Source organism: Narcine bancroftii, chromosome 8 (genome assembly GCF_036971445.1).
Source record: "Narcine bancroftii isolate sNarBan1 chromosome 8, sNarBan1.hap1, whole genome shotgun sequence".
Lineage (NCBI taxonomy): Eukaryota > Metazoa > Chordata > Chondrichthyes > Torpediniformes > Narcinidae > Narcine > Narcine bancroftii.
The window spans coordinates 88,912,854-88,935,220 of NC_091476.1; the positions used below are offsets into that span (position 1 = coordinate 88,912,854).

Consider the following 22,367-nt stretch of genomic DNA (forward strand, 5'->3'; position numbering starts at 1 on the left):
TGCAGTCTTATTCCCATGCCACGAAGTGATGCACCCTGACAGGATACCTTCAATTGTCCATCTGTAGACGTTATTGAGGGATGTCGGTGACATGCAAAATATCCTAAGGTTTCTGAGAATGTAGGGCGCTCTTGCATATTTTTTGCCATTATGTTAATGTGACCAGAATAGGGCAGGCTACTGGAGAAGCTTACTCCTTAGGAATTTAAATCCATTCACTACTTCTATCTCATCAGCATTGGTGCAGAGGAGTGATCTCCAGCCCTCTTCCAGAAGTCCATATCCAGTTCCTCAGTCATGCAAACATTAGCATGGTCATTTGTCAAGAGAATGCTTAGGAGAGGGGCCTTGAAAACTATGGCACAGTAATTGGTCAATTAGGCAAATTGGACTGATCTAGCATCTCATGGATGGTGGAACATTCATACTCCTGACTTATTTACTGATGCATCCTTGAGATGCATGGAAATCAACAGAAGTCAGACTCATGATCAATCCCATTAAGGAATGTTTTCTTTGTTGGGGCAGCATGAAGTAAATTGCAGAGAAAAGATCAGCAGGGATAAGAAAGACACAGTGAGAGAGATTATGACATTTAAATGAAGAGCAAAAGTTTTATAAATCAAAAAATAACATTAAAGAAGCAAGAAAACAATGTTTGTACTATATTCCAAATATTCAGAACACCCATGCAAAATCTGAGAAAGGAATGTTCTGCATTGGCTCAAAGTAGAACATTACCAGAATAGGTTGTTTAATGAACAGTGGCCTTGCAGTACAAAGAATGTGCATTTAGTTCTCAACTTGCTGACATTCCAAAGTATCTTCAAGCCTTCAAACTTTAAGCACAGAAAGTTCACACAAAGATAAAAGTAGCAATGATTAAATCATCTGTTTTAGTTGAGGGATAAGTATTTCCCAAGACACCAAACATCTCCCTCCTTCGTAGAGTGCAATGGATACAAACACAATCTTGGAGAAGAAAGTCTTACCCAACAGATGGAAAGTCCAACATTCCTTCAATAATGGACTGAAGATTTAATCTGGATGTTTGTGCTTTTATCTCAGGAGTGGGATATCATCTTTGAGGAATAAGTTGTTGGTTAAGAGTGTTGCCAATAAAGTTCTTGCTGAGTTTCTTTTAACTTCATCAGACAATAGGAAATAATAGAAGTATTAAAAAAGGAAGCCAGAAACTTCATGGTCAGTTTCCTGTTATTCGTCATTTGCATGGAGGATTTGCAGATTAAACTGCAATGGGAAAGTTGCATATATTGATAAACCCAAATGTAAAGTTATGTTGTTTGAGCAACATCCGACTTATTGTTATCACAGTCAAAATATTACAGAGGCACCGCAGTCAAGCAAAATAATTGATGCAAATCACAAAAGCTGCAAACATTATTAGAGAAAGCATATTCTTAATTATAACTCCCACAATTTATATTCCATTTGAAAGTTACCATCTGGACTCTGGCAAAATCCAATAGCTTGGTCAACAAAATACAATGGTGGGCGAAGAAGGATAAAATATGAAGGCCCACTGCAACGCAAAAGAATATGGAGCAATAATGAGTTAATGAAGTTGAGGCCCCGCACACACAAAGAATTATGAAGGTACTATAACACAATAGATTTTAGATCTGGAATGACATTTAATTAGTTCCATTCCTCCTCTTCTCATTTTCCTCTGAACTACTACTCATTCTCTCTCACATGGTCATAAAATCTCTTTTGATCCTTGCCAGTTATCTACATGAAGAGGTAATTTAAGGCAGCTGATTAACCTTCCAGCAAATCTTCGGGAAGAAGGGAAGTAACCCATGTAGTCACAGGGAGAATGTTCAATACCCAAAGACATGAATTGAACGTTGATCTCTAAAGCTGAGAAACATCAGCACTGACTGCTGCACAACCTTACCATCCTCTTGTTCTGTAGTTTTTGATGAAGGCATGATGAAATCTACACCATCACACAATGGGAAGCAGTGGGTACATGACATGTGTGGCAGTTGCACCATCTTCTGCCATTTTTGCTGGGCTTTCATGAGCTCTCATAGCAACACCAGATTCTCAGAGCCAATCCAAATGCTCCTTTATTACTTAAATAGTTATGGGCCAGGTATTCTCATCAGTCAGAAAGAATTGTTTATTTGTTCTACTGGTAAGCTCTTGCTGGGACAGAACTCAGAGGGAATTGTCCTTTTCAGAAGTGTGGCATTGGGCACGGCATGTCCTGGCCAAGATGGCAGAGGAAAATAGCATTGATGAACTGGATATTGGAATGACATTAGATATAGGCTGACTTCCTATTCATACTGTAAATTAGCTCTAGTCAACTGAGCTAACAAAGAACTGCTGAAGGATCTCAGAAAGTCAGAAAGCATCAATGGGTAGAAATGGTCAGTCAGCATTTCGGATACATTTTTTTTAAACCAAAAGTAGATAATCTCACACTTTTCAGATAGCATTCTATTTGCCATGGCTTTGTCCAGTCACTGCCTGTCCTTATTCTCCAGAGCCTCTCAAGAAAATAGTGGAGCAGGAGTAGGAGGGGGGCACCAGACTCATCAAGTCTAATCCACTTTGGCCTCAACGTCTGTTCTGCACCAGGCCTCAATACCCTTAATTCTTTAATCTTTCAAACATTTATCTATTTCTGCCTTAAATAATTGCAAAAACCATATATATGTGTGTAATAGTCGACACCATTTAAAAATTTACCCCCCATTTTTGGTTCCAAAATCTGTTTACTTCCACAAATTTCATTAAAAATCGACCCCCTATTGCCCTGGCAACCTGCCCACTGAAGCTCCCAGCACCCCAACAAGGACGTTCAACTAGGCCCCGGCCCAACTGCAAACTCTCACCTCGGCTCCAACCGCAACAGACATCTGAGCTCCCGACACCCTGAGGAGACAACACCCGTTCCCAGCTGCACTCCCGAGCTCTCAAATATCAAAAGTAGAATGTGTGTAATAGTCGACCTCCTACCCTAAAATCGGTCCATAAAATTTGACTATTACACATGTACACAGGTATACCCCGCTTTACAAAACTAGAGTGTTCCAACGAAGACCCATTCACTACTATGAAGGCTATTTTCGTAAAAGCGAAAACCCACTCAAAATCTTTCATAAAATCTTTGTAAAAGTGAATTTTTGGAAAGCAAGTATTCGTAAGATGGGTATACCTGTATACAGTATTTGTACTTCACCATTCCCTGGGGAAAAGAATCCCAGAGATTTATTTTCCTCAGAGCAGAAATTTTTATGCACATCAGTTTCAAATGTCTGGCCCTTCACCTTCCAATTTCCAAAACAAAGTTTTCTTTGGAAACTTCAATAAAATACACACAAATACTGACTGCCCTAGCAACGAACCCTCAACATTACAAACTCAAAAGCAAAAATGAAATTTTAAATTTGATTTGGTGAACACAATTTCTCTCTAGTGAATCCATGTCAATTCAGTCCACACAGCGGTCAACTTGGGCACAGATGATCTCAAGAATGGTTTTCTCCTCACACCCAGCCTCATCCAACCTTTTCTCAGCCCATATCATCCCTATCAGGTCCTGCAATCCCTTTGTTCCACCCACCTTCCCTCAGATTCTTCTTTCTACACTTACTCCCTCTATATCCCAGTTGCACCTGCAATCAGCTCCCTTCTTCCTTCTCTATTCCAAGCACTTCTCTCCTACTTTTTTCTCTGGGCCTTTGCCTTTTTGCTCCACACCTTTTTTTGCTCTTTCTCAGTTCTCATTCATCCCCCAATGAACCTCATACTCTCCTGCTTTGTCTCCAATCCAATAATTCTCCAATAAAATAAAATTGTTGTTCACATTTGACCAAAACCTTTTACATTATTAAGATGATTGAAACCTCAGGTAATTGCCAATGTGAGCTGAACAAAGCCCCCAACCCTGATCCACCCAATCCTCAGTATCGTACCAAGTCTGTGGTCTGGGGTAAATTTCTCCTGGCTTTTCTCCAGCTTTGACAAGTCTGAGGCTGTCCACCAGTACAGGACTAAGGATGTTAAAGAGTAGTTTCACAAACTGGCGGGGAGGGGGGGGCCTTTTCCAAGTTTAAGTATATTATCATCTGACTGTGCACATACAACCAGACAAAACAGCTTATTTCCAGACCATGATTCACACACAATACACAGCATAAAATAATTATACATTACACACACACACACACACACACACACACACACAAAGATAGACAGATATCCCTGACTTATGACGGTCTGACTTACAATGGTCTGACTTACGATTTTTTGAATCCGTACTTTCAATTTCGAGTTCCGATCTGTTCTCGCGCCTACAATATGAGGCATGCTACTGGTGATGGCTGGGCGATGGCAGCATCGCACAAGATCATTGTACAATATATTTTCTCGCGATGCTGACTCAGCAACGCTCACAGTCTCTGTAGCGAACAAGTGCACTGTAATCAACCCATCATTTCTACTAAATGCCCATGTGTGTCTCCTGCTTCTGGTGAGGATAGTAATTACTCTGGAGATGAAACTCAAAGATATTTGCTCAGCATGAAGGCGGCAAGCCAGTAATGGCTATAGCATGTGAGTTAGGACTTTTTCAATTGACGATCTCGGCCATCTTAAAGGATAAGAGGTGAATCAGTGATGCAGCGAAATTGTCAGCATTGGTGAATTCCACTGTCATCACAAAGGAATGAGCTGGGCCATCTGATGATATGGAGAAAATTATTTCACGTGGATGGAAGATCAAACACAAAAGTGGATGCTGCATAGCCCTACTGATAATACAGGCTAAGGCAAGAAGTCTTTTCGATACATTTAAAGAGTGCGCTGATGATCCTATACATACTCAAACATTTACAGCAAGTCATGGGGGTTCCAATGCTTCAAAAGGCATCATAATTTTCATAATGTGATGGTTAGCAAGCTTTTAAGTAAGAGCTGCATAGGATAATTGTTGATGAAAACTATTTGCCAGTACAAATATTTAACATTGATGAAATTGGCTGGTCTGAAAGCATATGCTTTCATGTGCCTACATTCACTACAAGGTCAAGACAATGCCAGGATTCAAGACATTCCAAGACTGTGTAATGCTGCTTTTGGGTGGTAATGTTGCAGATTTCAAATTGAAGCCTTTCCTAATCTACCCACTGAGAACCCGAGAGCATTCAAGAATGTAAGCAAGCATACAGTTCCTGTTTATTATTGCCATATCCAGAAAGCCTGGATGGCAATGGTGTTATTTAAAGACTGGTTTTTGAAATGTTTTATTCTCCATGCAAAAGAATAATGTCGTCAAAACAGCATTCCATTCAAGATTCTACTGATTTTAGACGTTGCTCCAGGGCATCCACATGGTGGACATGCATCCTGATGTAAAGGTTGTGTTTTTGCCACTGAACACAACTGCACTTATTCAACCAATGGACCAAGGCGCAATAGCTGCGTTCAAATGATACCATTTACGTCAAATGTTTGCCTAGGCTGTTGAATCGATGGAATGTGGCCGAGTGCTAGGAGTGATTTGAAAAAGTTTTAACATTCTAAATGCGATCTGGATCAACACTGCAGCATGCTTGAATGGCATTTGGAAGAAAATTTTGAAATCATTTGTGAGCACTTTCAAAGACTTTAACAAAGATTCTGCTGTTGATTAAATACATAACAAGATAATAGAGCTTGGGAAACAGCTAGAATTGGAAATGGATGAAGAGGACGTTCATCAGCTCGTTGGCGTTGAGGCTGAAGAGCTTTCCAATGAGAAGCTGATCGAATTTGAGGAAGCAAGAAATAAAATAATTGAGGCAAAGGAAGCAGAGTTATACTGAGACACCAATAAAGTTCACGGTAAAAATACTGGCTGAGGTGCTTGCTACTATCAATAGTGACGTATGGATGTTAGAAGAAATGACGTCAATTATGAGAGATTTGCAAGAGCTGGCAGGCAGATACAGGATGCTCTTGCTTGCTACAGAGAAATTTACATTGAAAAGAAGAAACAATCTGTTCAGTCAAAAATTCTTATCCTCCTGAAGAAGATTATGCCTGTTAAATCATGAATAAGTGTCAATGTCCTAGTGTCTTCAACAAATGTAGATGACGCAATGTGTTCTAAGAGCTTTTCTCGAGCATCAAGAAGAGAGTGAAATTGATAACCCTGTCGCTTTAGCATCCCCACCATCCAGCAATTAATTTTAGTTCTATACTTCAAGCATTCTTCAGGCCCAGTGTGCTTTCAGCTGTGTACGTTAATGGCCTTTTCAGTGTGGAATAAAGGTATTTAACATTTAATCATTAAAAAAATGGTAGGTGCAGTATTCTTTTTTGTCCTACGATTATTTTTCAACTTACGATGGGAGTACTAGAATGTAGCCCATCGTAAGTTGAGGACTATTTGTAATTTTAAATAAATACTTTATATGTAAATATTTTGGGATGATTTACTCAGTTACAGGATACTGTTCATCAATTTCACAGCCTGCGGAAAGAAGCTATTTCCCAGCCCGCCAGTTCTAATGGAAGTGGGCCCAAGATACTGTGCGCTGGTTGGAAAGAGCAGTCAATTATTCTTTGAACCCCATTTAAGCAATGCTTTTGTGCATCTCTTGCCAGTCAAATTGGGACAGATTGATCCCAACTTCAGGGAACAATTCATATGTACACATATCATTGGTTGCTAAAAATCATTGCTTCTAGTTTCAGACTCTGTTTAATGTACAGAACCTTAACTGTACGTTAACCACTAAATTATGGGTATGAAGAAAAACTGATTTTTCACAGAAACTTATTCTTACAAACAAAAGGATTTGCTTCAACTTTCATGAAAGCCAATTCTTTCCTTGCCAATGAAATGACAGATGTTCTATTATCTGGCACTTGCTGCACTGAAAGTGAAACAAGGCTGCAACCAAGTGAAACAAGGCTGAATAGTTTGCGAATCCAATATCTGAGTGCCACCTGGTGGTTTGGATGTTTGACATCTCTCACCTGCACCCGAGCAGAGTGCTACTGTGCTGACTCCGAAAGAGCCATCTAATTAGTCACATACTCCTTGATTTGCTACAAACTCATGCATGTTATACCACTTCAAGAGTTCCTCCAACTCACTCTTGAAAGCATTCAAATCTACTTCCCCAAGTCATTTTCAGCCAATGGATTCCAGCTCATCACACCTAAGTACAGAAAAATTCTTTGTTGCCCGTCGCTTGTAGTGCTCTCCACTTATTGACCTCCTTCCAATAGAACGGTTTCTCCTCATTTCCTAAATCAACATCCAAAAGACTGAGCAAATCTGTTCTGCTCTGAGGAAAAACCCCTCATTTCTGTCCTATTCCTTGGCACTTCAAAGTTAAGGTCCTTCGTTCACTGTTGAATGCCATATTTCCCAGCTCCAGCTTAATGTTCTGGAACAAAGAACGGTAAGCATAACAACACACCCTTCAGCCCATCATGTCTGTGCCAACAATGATGTAAACTTAAACTAATTTCATTTGCCTCCAGATGATCCATATTCCTCAATCCCCTGCCTGTTCATGTACCCATCTAAATTTTCTTAAATGTGCTATTTGCCCTTTCCACAGCTGCTTTGCTTTTACATGATTCTTATGTAAAATAAATGCCGAATCCATTTCCTTTTGACTTGCTCACTCTCATCTTAAAGTTATGACCTCTATTATTTAACATTTCCACTCTGACCACCTACCCTGTCTATGCTTCTCTTTATTTTATATACTTCTAAGGCAGCTCCAGAGGAAATAATTTAATATTGGATAGAAATAATCAGTGAACGTTTTGATTGAGATACTTTATCGAGACTAAAGTAGGAAGGGGTAATGTCAGTATTTTTTGGGGGGGGGAGTGAAAAAGATGGAAAAGGGATAGGGCATTAGTCAAAATGTGGAAGTAGGGAGACAGGTAGAGGGAAAGACAACTGGGAAGGGGGGAGAAGATTAGAGAGAAAAAAGAAGTGGAGTAAGTAAAGAAGAGATGGAGGTGGATTTTTTCTAAAAATTAGAAACAGTGGATGTTCAAACATTGAGTTAAAGCTGTTCGCAAGGAAAATTATGTGTTGTTCCTCAAGACTGCATTTGGCCTCATCCTGGTAATGATGAGGCCAAGGACAGACATGCCTGCACAGGATTGGTGAAAGGAATTGAGATGGTTGGCTACTGGAAGTTCAAGTTTGCACCCACACACAGTGCAAGAGTTTGGAAAAACAATCACTGAATCATTTGGTCTCACCAATGTGACAGAAGGAAGAGCAGCAGGAGGAATGATTTAGATTGTTTGTAGTGGTGCAGCCAGACAGAAAAATGTGTCATTGGAGCACAATTTAGGTAAATGTGTTGTAATTCACTTTAGAAGGTCGTAGAAATTACAGGAAATGTGAATAGGATGAAAAGGGCAGATGAAAAACTTATAAGGATGCACAATCAAACTGAAACCATCTGCAAATTGAAGGAACAACACCTCATATTTTGTCTGGGTACCCTCCAACCAGATGGCATTAGCATTGACTTCTCTAGTTTCCGTTACCACCCGCCCCCCCCCCCCCACCTCCAATGTCTTTCACTCTTACCCTACCCCTTTGTCTCTTTTCCTCCAGCTTTGCCCTTTCTCAATCAATTCTCAGCTTTTCTCTCTTGCCTTCCTATCCAGGTCCACCTAGGGTCTCTTGGCTTTTGGCATGTGCTCCTCCCCCTGCTCCTTTTTCCCTTCTCTATTTCAGACGCCAGCCTGCTTTTGGCTCACACCTTGACAAGAGCTCAAACCCAAAACGTGGGTTCACCTCCTATGGATGCTGCAAGACCTGCTGAGTTCCTCTAGCACCTTTCTGCTTGAACTCAAAAGGATACTGCCTGGATTGAAGGTCTTGAGTGGAGCAAAGGAGGCAGAGAGCTAACATGAAATGAATATACAATTATGACATTCAGATATAGGGTAGGTAGTAAGAATCTGTTTCCCATATTTGGGGTATCAAAACTAGGTCACAGGTTTAAGGTGAGGGGTCAGTTTTTCACGCAAAAAGTATCTGGAATGAACTGCAAGAGTTGGGGGACCAGCAGCAGGATATGAAATTAATGCAGGCAAGTGGGATTAGTACAGATATGTATGATGGCCAGCACAGATATCTTTGGCCCAGGAGCAAGTTTCTATGCTGTATAACTTTACGACTAAACTTTACAACAGTGAGAAATCATTAATTGCTTCTGTTGAGAGGGAACTGGGTGTTTTACATGAAACACAGTGAGGGTCATAGCGGGCCATTGGAAAGGAAAATTACAGACTAGATAGAAATCACAAAGGAAGTGTTTCTGCAATGTTACAGGGATAATACATTTTGTCTTTGCGTCTAAGAATATACTTGCCTTAGAATTTAAATTCAATGACAACCTTGGTATGATCTGAAAAGAGTCCAGGCCTCTCAGTTATGTTTGCTAACTGCTCCACGACCAATGGCTCCTTGCACTCGCTGAGAGACCCATCCCTACAGACCTGCTAAAGCTGGCCAGTATTGACCTGTTTTATACAGTACAGGTCAATACTGGCCAGTTCTGAATCATGATACAGGTACACAATCCTTTATCTGGAACCCTTGGGGGACAGTGTGTTCCGAATTTCAGATTTTTCTGGATTTCAGAAAGCCAGATTTAAGACCACATGAATTGTGCTGCAGTATCCACTACCACCCCCTCCAGTCGCGCTGCCACCTCCCCCACCCCTCACCCGCCTGACTCACGCTGCCAGTCTTTCCCCCCTCGCCAGCCTGACTCACTCTGCCGTCTCCCCACCCCCCCCCCCACCAGTCCGACTCGCGCTGCTGGTCTCTCCCCCTTGCCCGCCTGACTCGCGCTGCTGGTCTCGGTCTCTCGCCCACCCGACTCGCGCTGCCGTATCTCCCCTTCACCCGCCAGACTCGCGCTGTCGGTCCCCCCCTCGCCCACCTGACTCGCGCTGCCGGTCTCTCTCCCCACTTGCCGGATTTTGGAGCTTTCCGGATTTTTGATGTCTGGATAAAGGATTGTGTACCTGTACTTAATAGTTATAAACTTGTATTAATCAATGCTTTACCTGAATATTATAAAATAGCACACACTCTATTACTGATGCGAGTGACCTGTGTTTCACTGAAATGACAAGAACACAGGGTTGTGGCACATTGCCTTCAACGTTCAGAATGTTGAGTGCAGTTTAGACGTCGTGCTTCAGGTGCACAAGATTTTGGTGAGACAACAGTTAGAGTATTGTGCGCAGACCTGCTCATCAATCCATATGTAGTATGTCACTATGCAGGAAAGGGCGCAGAAAAAATTCACAGGGGTGATGCTGGAGGGCTTGAATCAAGCCATCACAGAGTCATACAACTTGGAACAGGCCCACGTGGGTGCATCCCATTTGCAGGCATTTGGTCCATTTCCATCCAATAACATGGGTCTTACTGTCTATAAAACCATGAGGGGCACAGATAAGGTCAATAATCACAGCCTTTTTCCCCAGGGTTGGGAAGGCTAAAATCACAGAGCAAAGATTTAGTTTAAGAGATTTAAAAGGTATCAGAGAGACAACTTTTTTCCTCACAGAGGGTGATGGGGATATGGAAAGAGCTGTTAGAGGGGTGGAGGTGGACACAATTATGATGTTAAAAATACATTTAACAGACACATGGAAAGGAAAGGTTTGGAGGGATGTGGGCTTTTCATAGGCAAATGGGATTAGCTCAGAGAGACAAATTGGTTGGCATGAACAAGTTGGGTTGAAGGGACAGCTTCAGTACTGTGCTACATTATAACATAAAAATAAAAACTATTTACAATGGAAATGCAGTTAAACTACAGCACTTATATTTATGTGATTCTGGAGCCACAATCATCATTATTCAAAACAGCCACATATTCCACTGCGTGTCTTGGCCACCATTCCACCATACACAAACATACAATCATATTAAATACACAATCACACAGAAAGCTAAATCTTTCAAAGTTTCCTCCATGTCACGTCAGTTACTCTAACCCAATACCTTCATTGTCTGATTAAAATATGTTGCTCAGTTTTAGACTGTGTCAGAAGTCTGCCCACCGTGTAATATAGCAGTCACAGTTCTATATGAGAGCAGATTTTTATTACAGCTGCATCTTGTGACTTCAAATCACTGCTTGTAATCATCATTTCATTCAAGGGAAATAGCTTGAAGGCTAGTTCTTGCTCATGCCAATATATATTAATGCGATATCCTCTCAACTCCTCAATGAGTGTGTGTGTGAGAGAGTGAGTATATTTACACACACACACACACACACACACACACACACACAATGTAATAAAATTGTGGCACAGTTAGCGTAGCACATTACAGTATCAACACACAGGTTAGAATTTGGCGCGGTCTGTAAGGTGTGTGTACATTCTCCCCGTTTCTGTGTGGGTTTCCTCCGGGTGCTCTAGTTTCCTCCCCTCATTCAAAACATGTCCAGGGATTGTGAATTAATTGGTGTATTTAGGGGGCATGGTTTCATTGGCTTGAAGGACCTGGCACTGTGCTGTATCTCTTATATTAAAAATTATAATGTCATGTTCTGATTTAGAAAATAAGAATTCTTGAAGAGTTGTGAGCTGCATGTTTAAAAGCCACATATGGCTCAAGAGCAATGCTCGGAGTGTTATTGCTGTAAAATACAAGTGGAAAGGATAGCTGGACTGGCTTTAGTCTTTACCATTGAAGGCTGGGAGTGGATGAAGGTGGTGTGTGCTGTAGATGTCATTCTTCATCTGAAGACGGAGATCTGCATTCCTGTTGAGAAGCTGTGGCAGTGCATCCTCCTGGAAAGGTGTCTTCTCCAGAATGATTACAGCATCTTGAACATCGCCTTGGTCTTCTCCAACCTGCCACAGGAAAGAAGCTGGTTAATAAACGGATAGAATTCTACACACCAACCAGATGCTGCAATGAAATTTGTTTAAAATTAGTTATCGGGCAACGCAAATGCTTTGGCAAACATTAAAAAAGCTCCCATTCATGTTCCACTTTAAATATACTAAAACCCCTGAAGTTGTTCCACATGAAAAAAAAACAAAAGTTTGGTAGTTTCAGGGACAAAAAAGATCCCAGCAGAAATTTAGAGAGGAAATTCCAGAGATTAGATCCTTTGCCATTTGAAAGCCTAGCTATCAAAGGAGAAGCACGTAAATCTGGGAATGAGCAAGAAATAAAAATTAGATGTTCAGATTTATTGTCAGAGTATATACAGTATATGGCATCACATACAATCCTGAGATGTTTTTTTCTGCAGCGGGGCAGAATTACCACTTATTGGTAGAGGAAACATAAAGAACTGTAAAGAGATAACGAATGTAAACAAACTGCCCAATACAGAGAGAATAAAAAAACAATAAAATGCACAAGTAAGAGTTCATGATTGAGTTTGTTGTTGAGGAGTCTGATGGTGGAGGGGGAGCAGCTGTTCCTGAACCTGGTGATGTGAGTCTTGTGGCACCGAGACCTCTTTCCTGATGGCAGCAATGAGAACAGCGCATGTGCTGGATGGTGTGGATCTTTGATTATTGCAGCTACTCTCCGACAGCAGGGTTTCCTGTAGATGTTCTCAATAGTGGGGAGGGTTTTGCCTGTGAAGTCCTGGGCTGTGTACACTACCTTTTGGAGGGCTTTACGCTCAGGGATATTGGTGTCCCCATAACAGACTGTGATGCAGCCGGTCAGCACACTTTCCATCATATATCTGTAGAAATTTTCCAGGATTTCTGGTGTCATACCAAACCTCTGCAAACTCCTGAGGAAGTAGAGACACTGATGTGCTTTCTTCATGATGCCATTAGTGCGTTAAGTCCAGGATCCACCTCAATGATCACTGCATTGTAAATCTCTGGCTTTCTCTTTCTGAAGTTAACAATCAACTCCTTAGTTTTGGGGACATTGAGTGCAAGGTTGTTGTTGGTGTGTCATTCAGCCAAGTTTTCAATATGTACGCTGACTCATCCCCTTCCTTTATACAACCCACTACCATGATGTCATCAGCAAATATGTAGATGGTGTTGTTGTTGTACCGAGCCACACAGTCGTAGCTGTAAAGTGAGTAGAGCAGGGGGCTAAAAACACGGCCCTGTGGTTCTCAGGTACCGATGGAGGAGATGTTCTTACCAATCCTCTCTGATTGTAGTCTGGAGGTGAGGAAATCCATGACCAAATTGCACAGTGGGGTATTGAGTCACAGGTCTTGGAGTTTGCTGATCAGTTTTTCGGCGATGATGGTGTTAAACGCCAAACTATAGTCAATGAGGAGCATCCTGATGAATGCATCAGGTGTTCTAGGGTTTTGTATAGAGCCATGAAATGGCATCCACCATAGACTTGTTGCTACGATAGGTGAACTGGAATGTATCCATGTCACCGCTCAGACAGTAGCTGAGATGCTTCAACACCAACCTTTGAAATCACTTCATCACCGTTGATGAAAGTGCTACTGGCGATAGTCATTAAAACAGGTTACTGCACTCTTCTTGGGCACCGGTATGATTAACGCCTATTTGAAACAGGTGGGTACCATGTCCTGCTGGAGTAAGATATCCGTGAATAAACTGGTAAGTTGGTCTAAACAGATTTTTAATACGGCCAGGTACTCCGTCTGACTAAAGACAGCACGCACATCACCTTCAGATATGGAATGGATGGGTACCTCAGGGGACTTAGGGGTGCAGAAGGATGGTTCTTCACTGTCACTGTCGTCAAACCGGGTGTAGAAGGCATTGAGTTCCTCTGGGAGTGAAGCTTTGCTGACTGATATTTCACAGGATTTGGTTTTGTAGCAGGTTTTGGCATTCAGGCTCTGCCATGGCTGTCGGGTGTCCCTTGTTGTTTCCATTTTCATCCGGAATTTCCACTTCACCAGGGAGATAGCTTTTCGCAGGTTATACCTGCTCCTTCTATATTGATCTGGATCTTTGGACTTGAATGCCTGCGATCTGGCTCTCAGCAGGTTCCGGATTTCATTGTTCATCCAGGACTTCTGGTTGGGGATAATCCTGAATGATTTGGTGGGTGCACATTCATCCACAGCTGTTTTAAGTCTGTGATAGCCCTGGTGTAATTATTCAGATCCTCAGCTCAGTCCTTGAACACCACCCAATCCACTGACTTGAGGAAGTCCTGATTTATATTGAAGAGTTAGAGGGCTCAGGTATATCATAAAAATTGGAAGAGCGATCATGAATGGTTTTGAAAAAGAAAGTAGGAAGATTTAAGAGGTACTCCATAACTCAGAATCAATAACTGATTTTATAGCTCAGAAATTAATCAACCTAACCTTTTCAGCATAACGCTTATTCTTTTCCTGTTAACTGCTACCCCATGAAATGCAATCTTCCCCACCTATTTATTGTCAACTAAACTCTCCTTAGATGCTACTACCCTCTCTTTTTTAAGAACTTCATTAGAAAGTGTCCGAGATTTGAAATAAGCTCTGGATGAGTAGGCTTCTCCTGAATTTCCCCAATGATTGTAATTTATTTGGTTCCCCCCCCTTCACAAATCAAAACACTTTCTTCACTTCTAACCTTTCAATCTGCTTCATAAATTTAAAAGCAAATACCAGAACAATCAATTGTTCTTTTCTAAGCAAAAGAACCCCATTTTAATTCAATTCAATTCAAATCAATTCAATTTAGCAGTCAGTGCCTAAAAGGCACAGATGGTTGATATTCTGCATGGAGGTCGGTGACCAGTGATGTTCCTCGGGGACCTGTTCTGGAATCCCTCCTCTTTGTGATTTTTATAAATCATCTGGATGAGGAAGTGGAAGGGTGGGTTAGTAAGTTTCCAGATGACACAAAGATTGGTGATGTTATGGATCGTCTAGAGGGTTGCCAGAGTTTACAGTGCAACATTGATGGGATGCAGAGCTGGGCTTCTGCATAAACTATCATGCCATGCTTGATATGTTGAGCAAGACCTGATTACAAATGTCTCAAGAAAATCAAGCTTTGTTACTCAGTGGATAGAGGCCATTTTTTTCACATACCAGAAAATACAGAACTGAATTGCAAAGCATAATCAAGGTACGTTCCCTAGGCTCTGAAGGAACATTCTTTTAAAAAGGTGCCTACCGTATGTAGGTGCCACAGCTGTGAATGTGAATATGAAGGCATGATACTTTTAGTGCCTTTACAGGTTATCAGTCTGTTGCATCTAAGATATAGAACCTCACCTCTGAACGAAAAGATTAAACTCCTCTCCATGCATTTAAGCACATGTTATTTGCTGGTAACAATGGACTACTTTATGTAACAGGTGGCAATCTTTAAGATTTTACATTAATTTGATGTCCTATTTCATTCCTGGGTGAACATAACAGACTAAACACGAATAATACAGTTAACCTGCTTATTCAAAAAAACACCAGCAGGATATTCAGTTCGCAAAACAAATCTTCACTACAACTGATTTAATTTGTTTTTCAATGAAATTTTCATTCACTACAACAAAAGGCTGTGAAGACATTAGAAAACATCTTCCAAACAAGAAATTAGTGCTTACATTTTTTGACTCAATTAATGGGAAACATCTGTGAAGTAAATATGCTATTTAAAATGAAAAAAAAAGAGCATCTGCAATCAAATGCTGCTGGATGAACGATTTCCAAGTTTCAGCTTGTCAAATGAAATGCAATTTGCTTTTGATTCACTGCATCTTTATTGGGAGGAGATTGGTGAGATTCTGACATGTTTTCTTACTACCCACGGCAACAGGTACACCCCCCACCCCCCACCGAAAGTTAAGGATTTACCGTATCTCCCATGATATAAAATGTCATTTAATGAAAGGTTCTTTAGGAATTAACCCTTTCATTAACTACAGAACACCTGTACATGTGGAACCTATTTGCAAATTCGATGGTTGTTATTCAGAAGTTGAATTTTGAATATTACAAAGGAATGTAATAACTACGATGGAGATTTTTCTCAGGTAGAAGTTCAGAAAGAGCACAATTTTAAAACTACAGCTAAACTATTCCTTGTTCACATCAGGACTCAGTTTATTCCAATGGAAGAGTAGTTTACTTCTGGGGTCATTGAAACTTTCAAGGCAATTGGATGACCTGAACCAAGTCAGATTTCTCAGTGGGTGAATATTTTGGAGAAAGTGATCACAACTCCCTTTCCTTTACCATAGCATTGGAGAAAAAGAGGAATAGACAATTTGGGAAAACATATAATTGGGATAGGGGTAAATAATATTATGGCAGACGTGGCAAAAGTTCAGGAATATGTACATGGTGCTCTCCACAAATATGTTCCATCGAGGCAGGGAAAAGATGGTATGGTGATAAAACAAGGGATGTAGAAAATCTACTTAAGAAGAAAAAAGCTTACGAGAGGTTTAAGAACTTAGGAACTGGCAAAGCTCTAGAGAATTAGAATATTGCCAGGAAAGAACTTGAAGAGCCGTGAGAAGGCATTGAGTGAGAAGGATTAAGGAAAACCCCAAAGCATTGAATAAGTATGTGAAGAACAAGAGGATGAGTCATTTGAAGTTGGGTCCGATCAGGGGTGATAGTAGAAATGTGTGCATGGAGTCTGAGGAGATCGTGGAGGTCCTTAATGAATACTTTGCTTCAGTATTCACCAGAGAAAAGGACTTTGACTGTTGTGAGGATGACTTAAAGCAGTCTGAAAGGCTTGAGCATATTGACATTAAGAAAGAGAAAGTGTTGGAACTTCTGAAAAGTATGAAGTTAAGAAAGTGGCCAGGACCATATGCCTCCCTAAGGCATAACCAGATGACAATAAAGTTGAACAATGATGAAGGTAGAGCAGTGGATGTACATAGATTTCAGTAAGGCATTTGACAAAAGTTCCCCATGCAAGACTTATTCAGAAAATAATGTGACATGGAATCCAAGGAGGCCTTGCTTTGTGGATACAGAATTGGCATGCCCAGAGAAGGCAGAGGATGGTTGTAAATGGTTGATATTCTGCATGGAGGTCGGTGACCAGTGGTGTTCTTTAGGGATCTGTTCTAGAATCCCTCCTCTTTGTGATTTTTATAAATCACCTGGATGAGGAAGTGGAAGGGTGGGTTAGTAAGTTTCTGAATGACACAAAGATTGGTGGTGTAATGGATCGTCTGTGGAGGGTTGCCAGAGTTTACAGTGCAACATTGATAGGATGCAGAACTGGGCTGAGAAGTGACAGATGGAGTTTAACCTAAGAAAGTGTGAAGTGGTTCATTTTAATAGGTCAAATTTGAAGGCAGGATATAATATTATGGGGAGGACCCTGAGGAGTCTGGAAGAATTGGGAGATCATGGATCTGTATCCATAGGACACTCTAAAGCTGCTGCACAGGGTAATAGAATTGTTAAAAAGGAGTATGGTGCTTTGGCCTTCATTAACAATGGGATTGAGTTCAAGATAAACAGAGAAAAACACTTACTAAACAATTTTCCTATTTTTCAGAATTCTCATGGGTATATATGAATATTCAAAGAACATTATTGCAGAAATATGCATAAATACCCATTTACACTATTTCCCAAGTTGGCTGAATATTACAGAACTATATGGCTTCACTAAGAACTTTACAAGCAACAACTTTCTGAATGCTTCATGTTCCAGATTTCTCAGTCATTGCTAGTAGGCAATGGATTGCTTAAGGGAATTAAAGATTTGGCAAGACAAGAAGTAGTAGCGGTGAATGTCGGAACCTGAATTATTTACTGACTTCAGGTCCTTTAGTTTAGGATGGGGAATAGTTATGCCACAGCTATCACTGACTTCATCAAGACCTGTGTGGATGAGTGTGTCTACACATACACACTGTGAATGGCCCAACCAAAAGCCGTAGATGAATCAAAGGAATTGCAACCTGCTGAGGGTGAGGTTGATGGCATTTAAGCTTGGTGATCCAGATCTGTATAAGAAGTCCAGATACGACCTATAGCTATCACAGCAGCAAAGAGGCAATTCCAAGGGAAGCTAGAAACAGAGTCAGATACTCACCAGCTATAGCAGGGGTTGCAGGCAATTACATCCTACACAGTGAAGTTGACCATCATAAATGGCTACAATGCCTCAAAACCCAATGAGCTCCACACTTTTGATGTGGGCTTTGAAAAGGAGAATTCAATTTTACCAATGAGAATCTATGCAGAGGTGGCAACCCTATGATATTAACTCTGAGGCCAACATCAGAACATCTTTCAAGAGGGTGAACCCTCGCAAGGTGTCAGGCCCTGACGCCGTACCTGGCAGGGTAATGAAAAGCTGTATCATCCAACTATCTGGAGTGTTCATGGACATTTTCAATCACCCATTGCTGTAGTCAGAGGTTCCCACCTGATTTTTTAAAAAAAAACAACCAATTATCCCAGAGCCAAAGAAGAGCAGAAAGAGAGCGGCCTCAATGATTATCACCCAGTAGCCCTCACATTTACCGTGATGAAATCCCTGAGAGGTGGGTCATGGCCAGAATTAACTTGCATCCAAGTAAAGACCTGGACCCACCACAATTGCTGCACAGCAGATCCAATCTCACTGGGTCTCCACTCAGATTTGTTTCAGCCAGACAACAGCAGCAGGTACATCAGGCTGCTTTTCATTGATTACAGCTCAGCTTTCCACACCATCATCCCCTCAGGGGCTCATCAGCAAGCTTCAAAACCTGGATGTCTGCACTTTTCTCTGCAAATGGATTCTTCACTTCCTCATTGGAAGTCCACAATCAGTATGAATCAGAAACACAACTCCTTCTCACTGACAGGCAACACAAGGGCACCTCAAGATTGCGTGCTTAGCTCATTGCTCTACTCACTCTATGTCCAGACACAATTCAAATGCTATCAACATATTTGCCAATGACATCAAGGCCATCAGCAGAATCACAGATGGCAACAAGGAAGCATACAGGAGTGAAATAGATCAGTTGGTTGAGTGGTGTCACAGCAACAATCTTGTACTCAACGTTAGCAAAACTATGGAACTGATTGTGGACCAGGAGGAGGAAATCAGGAGAACACAAACCAGTCTTCATTGAGGGGGTCAGCAGTGGAAAGGGTTAAGAACTTTGAATACCTGGGTGTTGACATCCCTAAAGATCTATTCTGGGCCTTCATGTCAATGTAATCAGGAAGTAGGCTCGCCAGCAGCTATACTTAGTGAGTAGTTTGAAGAGATTTGGTACATCACCAAAAAGTTGCAAATTTCAACAGGCATACCATGAAGAGCATACCGTCTGGTTGCATCACTGTTTGGGTTGAAGGCGTCAATGAACAGGACAAGAAAAGACTACAGAGAGTTGTAAATTCAGCCAGCACTATCATGGGCATCGGTCTTCACTCCATTAAGGACAACATCTACAAGAGAGGGTGTCTCAAGAAAGCAGCCTCTATCCTCAAACACCTTCACCACCCAAACAGTGAACTCTTCTCATTTCTACCATCAGGAAGGAGGTATGGGGGGGGGGGGGGGGGGGTGGTGTGGCAAGATGGCGTAGAGTCTAGACGTGTAATCTCGACCTCTCTGGCCGAACTTTTAAGTACCCGTTTTTAACCCTTTGTTTTCCAGTTTAAACTTTTTAAATTTCAGTCTAAAGTATTAAGGAACTGTTATGGCCATTAATGGTAAAAAGACTAAACCTCAAGTGCAGAAGAAACTACATTTTCGGACTGTTGAAGATTTAGGGCCTAAACAGCTTGCTACAGCCTCAGGTTTAATTTCTTCAGAGCCTAAACCACAAAGATTGGCTGTGGGAGCTGCAAAAAAAATGACTACTGCTCACCAAGAGAAGGACATCGCTGGAATTACCCATTCTCAGGAGAAAGATGCGTGTGCCCACGAAGTGAATCCCGACTCTGGCAGCCTGCCGATTTTAACGGAGGGAGCACGCAGGAAGACGACTCCATTGTTTGAAACAACTCAGGCAATGTTCCAACCTGAAGAGATCGATCTAATCCATGAGTTTTTGAAACAACAGCGAGCTGCGGGGGGAGAACAGCGGAGACCCCCTGAGGAAGTCGGGGTGCCATCGCTGGGAGTCCAGACCCGCAGTAGAACGGTTAAATTGCCTGTTGTTGAGATGCAGCAGGAGCTGCAGTTACCTGGTTCTGCCACTACGTTAGAGAAAGCAGGGCTGAGCTTTTCTGAGCAACAATATAAGCAGTTAAACACTGTCATTCAGCCTATAATGCAAGAGCTGGCTCAAATGAATGTTAGTATAAGGTCAGAATTCACTACAGTTAAAGCACGTGTGGAAGCATCTTGTGAAGATTTTTTAAAATTTCAGTCTGCTTTTTTGGAATGTAAACAACAAGTGGCCTCTAATACAGAAAAAGTGTTGAAGGTTGAAAAATCCGTTATAGAATTGCGAGAACGTGAGAAGGAGTTAGAGAGGAAAATAGACTACTTGGAGAATCAAAGAAGAAGGAATGTGAAAATTGTTGGTTTGCCAGAAGGTATGGAAGGACAAGATCGTCTTCATTTTTTTAAAGAATGGATTCCACAAGTATTGGGCCAAGAATTTTTCTCTGGAGGCTTGGTATTGGAAAGAGCTCATAGAGCTTTAAGAAGAACACCTCTACCTGGTCAATCACCGAGACAGAGAAGCAATACTTCGTCTAGCAGTGCAAAATGTGAGATGACAGGCTCCATTATTGATTCAGAATAGTAGAGTTTTTTTTAAATCCAGATTTGAGTCAAGAGGTTATTCAGCGTCGGCATCGATTTAATCCAGGTAAAGAAGTTTTGTGGCGTAAAGGCTATAAGTCTACTTTTCGCTATCTGGTAGTGTTGAAGGTGTTCTATGGAGTATTTCAATCTTGGATTTTTGAGAATGATTATGAAGCAATGATTTTTGCTGATTCATTGCCAGATGCAAGAGGACAAAGACATAGTCCACCATTGTCTCCTAAAGAAAAATCTTGTTGTTCTGGAAATGGAAGAAATGAGAATGGAAAGAGTCCAACTTCTCTGGAAATGGGGTCTCCGAGTTTGGAATCTCTTGGATGAATTGAAGAACTTACTTATTCTTATTTTATTTTATATGTCATTATGATATTTTGATGTTATTCTTTGTTTGGCTGGGGAGGGAGAGATTGGCTCTAAGTTCTATTAGTCATCAGCCACTGGTGGGTAATCCACACCCAAGTTTTGTTTAGGGGTTACTACCTTTTGGTAGTTTTTTTTTGGGGGGGGTTTCTTTTTTTTCTCTCTTTTTTTTATTTATTTTTTTTATTTTTTATTTTCATTTTATTTAGTCTTTAATTTGTGGGTTTTTTTCTCCTATTGGAGGGCCTATTACATTGATTTAAGTTTTTATATAACGATATTATTAGTTCTTAGTAACATCAGTAGATATGTCAAAGTTGAGATTTGCTACTTTTATTGTTCAAGGTTTAAACAGTCTGATTAAGCGTAAACGCATTTTGGCGTATATTAAGAAAATGAAAATTGATGTTGCTTTTTTACAAGAAACACATCTGAATGTCAAGGAAAGTATGAAATTGAAGAGGGACTGGGTAGGGCATGTATATTCTTCTTCATTTAATTCTAGGGCTAAAGGTGTAGCAATTTTGATACATAAGAATTTATCTTTTGAATTACAATCAATGGAGGAAAAGGCAGGATGTATTCTTAAATTAAATTGTAAGATTTTTAGTGAATTTTGGACTTTACTTAATATTTATGCCCCAAATGTAGATGATGAAACATTTATTTCTGATGCATTTTTATATCTGGGTCAGGCTAATGATAATGTTTTGGGTAGTTTGCAACCTCTGAAAGGTTTGGGATTAGATAAGTTTCAACTTGCTTTTGTACATTTAGCTTTATCTGTAGCAAAAAAATGTATTGCTAGTACGTGAAAAGATACGAATATGATTGATATTAATAGATGGCATCAGATGAAATATTGTTTAATAATGTAAAAAATTACATATTTTGTGTGATAACTATAGTTTCTTTATTAATAAGTGGTTGTTATATTCAGAATATTTACATTTTGATTTACATTAATTAGATCTTAATATGTATGCTTAGTTTTTTCTTAATTTTTTTTCTTCTCTTTATGGCTCTCCTTAGGACAGTTGGCTGAAGGTGGGGGGGGTTCTTTCTTTTATATATATAAAATATAACATTCATGCTTATGGTTTATTGTTATATATGTTACTTAGTATCTGTACTTTGAACGAATAAATAAAGTTTAAAAAAAAAGGAGGTATAGGAGCCTGAAGATGAACAACCGTTGGTACAAAACAGCTTCTTCCTCTCTGCCATCAGATTTCTGAATGGACAATGAACCACAGATATTACCTCACATCTCTCTTCTTTTGCACTAATTTTTAAAA

General features: G+C 40.6%; 1 protein-coding gene across 3 annotated transcripts in view; it reads right to left on the bottom strand.

Annotated features, from left to right (window-relative positions):
• dcps (decapping enzyme, scavenger) overlaps nt 1-22,367 on the bottom strand; it is a 115,236-nt gene that overhangs the window by 70,087 nt on the left and 22,782 nt on the right. For all 3 annotated transcript variants that reach the window (XM_069894426.1, XM_069894427.1, XM_069894425.1), the window contains exon 2: nt 11,730-11,898. In XM_069894426.1, the coding sequence (XP_069750527.1) occupies nt 11,730-11,898 (169 nt within the window). The remainder of the gene's footprint in view (nt 1-11,729; nt 11,899-22,367) is intronic.